A 4,903-nucleotide genomic window follows, 5' to 3' on the forward strand; every position below is an offset into this window, starting at 1 on the left:
ATTTGAATGACCCTCATGGCCTTTGCTGTAGCGCCACCCTCAGGACAATCGGTGTGCTAAAAAACTACAACAGGGATCATCAGGTGACTCAGTTGAAATCCTGTTGAAGTTTGGGAATAATTTAGATGCAGAAACCTGTGTATGTGTGTGCAGGCATTTGTCACAGCGCACACACAGCTCTTGTCAGGGCGCACGAGCGTCACCCTGCCTCTCTCCCTCGCTCTCATTGAGGTGCAGCGGTGAAGCTAACAAGCTCAGTTTGCAAATGAAGCCGTCATCCATCACCACACGCACACATTTTTTCACATGGCAATAATTTAAAGAGCAGAAAAAAGAGAGGCAGGAGGTGTCATTACATTTCTCAGAGGCCTTCGACTCCCGTGTCTCCTTTTCTTAAGGTGGAACTGTTGTATTACATATGTTGTTTCTTTGATGGTATGATGTTAAACAGCTTAAAGACAGTGATGCACGGCACAACTGTTGGGCCAGTTGTTATATAATTTGACTGTGATAACTAGTGCAGATCTGGGACTCTCTCAGTCTGGTGGTGTTAGAAATCAGAAGGTAAATAAATGTGGGTAAATTTCCCACATGCTCTCAATCACTTGGTCTCACCTTAATAACGATGGTACAGACAGACTGAAATGCTGTCACCCCTTCTCACCGCAGTGGTCCTGGTACTGGGTTCTGTTCTTTGTCGCTATTATTTTGAAACAATGGCCAAGTGTGGCACATGTGGCTAAAACTGAAGGTACTGTATTGTTATACTTCACTGGTACTGCACCACATATCACTGAGCTGCAGGTTCAACAGGGTCAATGTCACTGGTTATAACAAGACTGTTTTTCACTCTGTCATTTGAAGTAGTATGAATTTGTGCTGGAGTTTGACAGCTCTCAATTTGGTCCACAGACGGGGAGTTGTTTCTAAATTCTGCCCAGTGTCTCTGATCCACAGAGCCCATGGCTGTTTACTACAGCCTCAGTGAGTTTGTTTTTTCAGGTGGAAATTCCAAAAACCTGCCTAAAACTTAAGAGGTTAATAACACGAGTAGAAGAATAAGTGGTTGATTTGTGCAGTAGTTTTTGTTCATGTTCAAAGTTTAGGATCGCACACCTGTCTTCTATAACACATCTGTGAGAGTTTCTACAGTGCAAGAGTTTTGTAGTTAAAGTCAGAGGATTCAGTCTGACAGCCTTGTTCTTTATTCTTAATCTCATTAAGGTTATTTACAACACATCTGATGTTTGTGAATGAAATTGCGTCACTGACATTGTGTGTTCCAGCTGGAGGAAAGACACTGTTCCTGCCTTGCAAACACACTTCTAGAATGTACAGAAATGTTTTCACTCTGCATTTGTTTTGCAGGTGAGACTGTATTGTGGCATTTTTGTTTGTGTGTGTGTGAAAATGTAGACGACGTGCATCTCAAAGATAAAATGGCAGTGATGCTCGCTTTCTCAAAGCTTCTGCATAATCTGTTTGCCCGTCAGTGTGCATCACATCACATCACAGCCTTGTAGCATTAGAAACCAGTGATTACCTCCTAAAATCTGACATTTGACAGTCTACGATTGCACCAGATGATCCCAGCTCCTTGGACGTGATTAGCTTTCCATCACCTAGGCAATCACTACAGTTTTATTTGTAACACCAGTGACTGTGACAAAGCTGTAAAAATTCAGTTGACACCCTCTGACTTTGCCAGCTGTGAACACAGCTGTTGCCAGTAAATTTGGTCTGATTATCACTGATTTCAGGATTTGTCTAAAGTAATCATTTGAGGGTATGACGGCTCTGGTCTGATTGGGTGTGTCCAGGAAGTGGTGCTGTACTGCCTGGAGAGACGCCTCTGTGATGTTAACCACCGAGACAATGCTGGGTACTGCGCCCTGCATGAGGCCTGTGCCCGTGGCTGGCTGGGAATTGTACGCCACCTGGTGGAGCATGGAGCTGACGTCAACTGCAGCGCTCAGGACGGAACCAGGTATGAGGTGTCGCAGGAGTCCAGAGCTTTGAAAAATATGTTTATCCTAATTTATTTCAGGATGAGTGATTAATCTGTGTTTGCCCTCAGGCCACTGCATGACGCCGTGGAGAATGACCACATGGAGGTGGTGCGGTTCCTGCTGGCCTGCGGCGCTGACCCAACCCTCACCTCCTACTCCGGGCGAGGACCAATCAACATGACCCACAGTGCTGCCATGGAAACCTTCCTGGAGGGTAGGAGAGAAAATGTGTGTTACTGTATCTGCTGCTGGGTGTAACAGACACAGCTGTCAGGGACTCGTTGTCCTCTCTGCTGCTTTCATCCAGCGATTTGGTCAATTTTAAGTGAATTTCTAAAACCTGAAGGAGTGTCTTTGTGTTCTGAGATTATATCATGTCCCAGCAGAGGCACCATCTGCTCCTGTTGCTGTTAGTTTACCACATAATGTCCTAGTTTTTTTAGAAACTTAAATAAGTAGGTAATTAATAACTATAATGCTGTCTCTACATCCCAGGCCGTAATGCCCAGATCTGGTCTTGTTGTGTTGATGCTTCACATCCGTGTGTGTCAATGACATGTACCTGGCTTCGGTCTGTGAGGAGCCGATACTGAATGAGAACAACAGGCCATGTGCAATTTCAGTTCAATTTTAATTAAGTTTTATTAGTATAGCACCAAATCACAACAAAGGTCGTCTCAGAACACTTTACAAAATCAGGTCTAGACCTTATTATTATAGAAGGGAAAAACCCAACAAACCCCCCTTGAGCAAGCACTTGGCAACAGCAGGGAGGAAAAACTCCCTTTAGCAGAAGAAACCTCTGACAGACCCCGGCTCTTGGTGGGCGGCCTTCTTCCTCAAATGGTTGGAGTGAGTGGATAGAGGAGAGAGAAAAGAAAAGAAAAGCAAAAAGACACAACAAGCACAACAACAAGAGGGGGGCCACAGAGTTAGGAGGAGGGGGACGTTAAAACAACAACATGGATTCTGATCTGACCATTCTGATAGCGCTCGCACAGTCAGAGGTCGGATAGGAATCGGGTCTAGGAGCACATATGCATGTGGCCCAGATCTGATCTGAGGACATCTGGTCTGGTCTGTTCACACTGTTGTGGACACATCAGGTCTGAGTCACTGCAGCTGGGACGTAGACACAACCTGAAACTTTGTCTAGTTGCTTTATAATTGCTACCAAATTGCACAGACCATTGTTGGAAATATCCTAGAAATTAACAGCTACAGTAAATATCAGCAAAATTTAAGGAAATTAACTGGAAAACACAGGACCAGTAAAATGAAGCATCAGAGAATGAAACAGATGCAATGAAAGTGAGAGAACTGGAGGCGCAAATGAGAAGGAAACAGCTGAGAGGAAAGTGATGCAGCCTGAGTGAGTGTGTGCTCGCCAGCCTGTCTGATTACCATTCTCTGCCTGTATTTGTTCTCTCTCTCCCTCTCTTTTGCTCTCCCTCTCTCCAGAGGGGTTTAATGAGGCTTGGCTGCTGCATCCCAGAACAGCTTAATGCCACACACACAGACACACATTGCTGCCAGCATCCGTCTACTCAGCGACAAGCCGTCTGAGCACAAACACTCCTCTTCTTTCCGTCTTGCACTCTGTGTTTTTGTGTTTGTGTGGCTCTGTTGTTTTCATCTCGCAGCCTTCATCCTCTGATTGGTCGTCTCTTTGATCGGCCACAAGAGCCACAAACCCTCTACCCCTGTTTCTCGCTGCAGACTATCTCTCCGACCTCCAGGGAAGATCAGAGGGCGACCCAGGAATCTACTGGGAGTTCTATGGCAGCTCAGTGTGCGGTTAGTTTAAACACAAGCACACACAATCATGCATGGACAAAATTGTCAGGAGAGATAAGTGGGAAGGGTGGCAAAAGATAAATAACTTAGGATGAAAGGAACTTGACATCCCACATGTTAAATCAAAGTCAGACAAAAAGAAGCTAGGTTAAAACTGCACCAACAAAGCAGGGGTTCAACTAGAACCAGAGATGCTATGTTGAAGATGGGACTGAAAACCAGGACTAAAACCTTTGGATTATAAGAACCAGGAGCTAGTAAATCAATGTACCACTGAACAAGGTATCCTGGGCTAAGCAGGACTAAAAGAATAAGGCCTAGTAGAACTAGGATGGAAGGACTCAGCCCAACAGCAGGTGGTACTGATGGAACCAGGACTGGGGCTAAAAGAGCTAGTGCAGAAGAGGCCAGGACCAAGGGAGCTAAGAATTTAAAATTACATTTAGTGAAGAGCATTACTGAGCTCTTCGTTTATGTTCACCCAGAGCCTCCCAGCGAGGGAGGAGTGTATAACATTCTTGCTGATCCCCCTGGGCCGGAGGAGGAGGAGGAGGACGAGGATGAGGACGAAGATGAGGAACAGCGTGCCAGGAGGGAGGTGTTTGAGTTCGAGCTGTCTGACTGCCCACTGCTTCCCTGCTACAACATCCAGGTGTCGCTGTCCCAGGGGTGAGTAAGAAGCACTCGACAACCGGGCCAAGACTCAAGACATTATGACAAAATGAACTTGGACCTTAGTCTAAGACTAAATTAGGGCTACAGGCACTAACCCTAAAAGAACTAAGATAAGATGAAGCTGTGCTAAGCACAGTTGAACTAAATGGAGCAGACCAAAGGAGAAAGGACCACACACATATTTCTGTCTTATTCTCACTTGTTTTTTTTCTGTCTTTCACACTCACACATTCTTTCTCAGTGTTGTTCTAACACATCTCCCTCTCGTTCACACTCAGACACCAATTAAAGCAGTGGAAAGCAGCTTAGCAAAAGAAGAAGGGAATCGTGGAGGAGGGAGAGAGCGAATGAAGGGCGATGGGAGAGAGTGAAGACAGACCCTGAGTAGATGAGAGGGAGAGGATGGGGGGGGGGGGGGCAGG

General features: G+C 45.6%; 1 protein-coding gene across 1 annotated transcript in view; it reads left to right on the forward strand.

Moving 5' to 3' along the window:
* The window catches only part of LOC109953159 (BCL-6 corepressor-like), a 39,191-nt gene that overhangs the window by 28,745 nt on the left and 5,543 nt on the right, over nt 1–4,903 (forward strand). Inside the window, 4 exon segments of the mRNA XM_020588578.1 lie at nt 1,821–1,987; nt 2,078–2,223; nt 3,729–3,806; nt 4,292–4,475. Of these exon segments, the coding sequence (XP_020444234.1) occupies nt 1,821–1,987; nt 2,078–2,223; nt 3,729–3,806; nt 4,292–4,475 (575 nt within the window).

Source organism: Monopterus albus, unplaced genomic scaffold, assembly GCF_001952655.1.
Source record: "Monopterus albus unplaced genomic scaffold, M_albus_1.0 scaffold558.1, whole genome shotgun sequence".
In the NCBI taxonomy this organism is placed as follows: domain Eukaryota; kingdom Metazoa; phylum Chordata; class Actinopteri; order Synbranchiformes; family Synbranchidae; genus Monopterus; species Monopterus albus.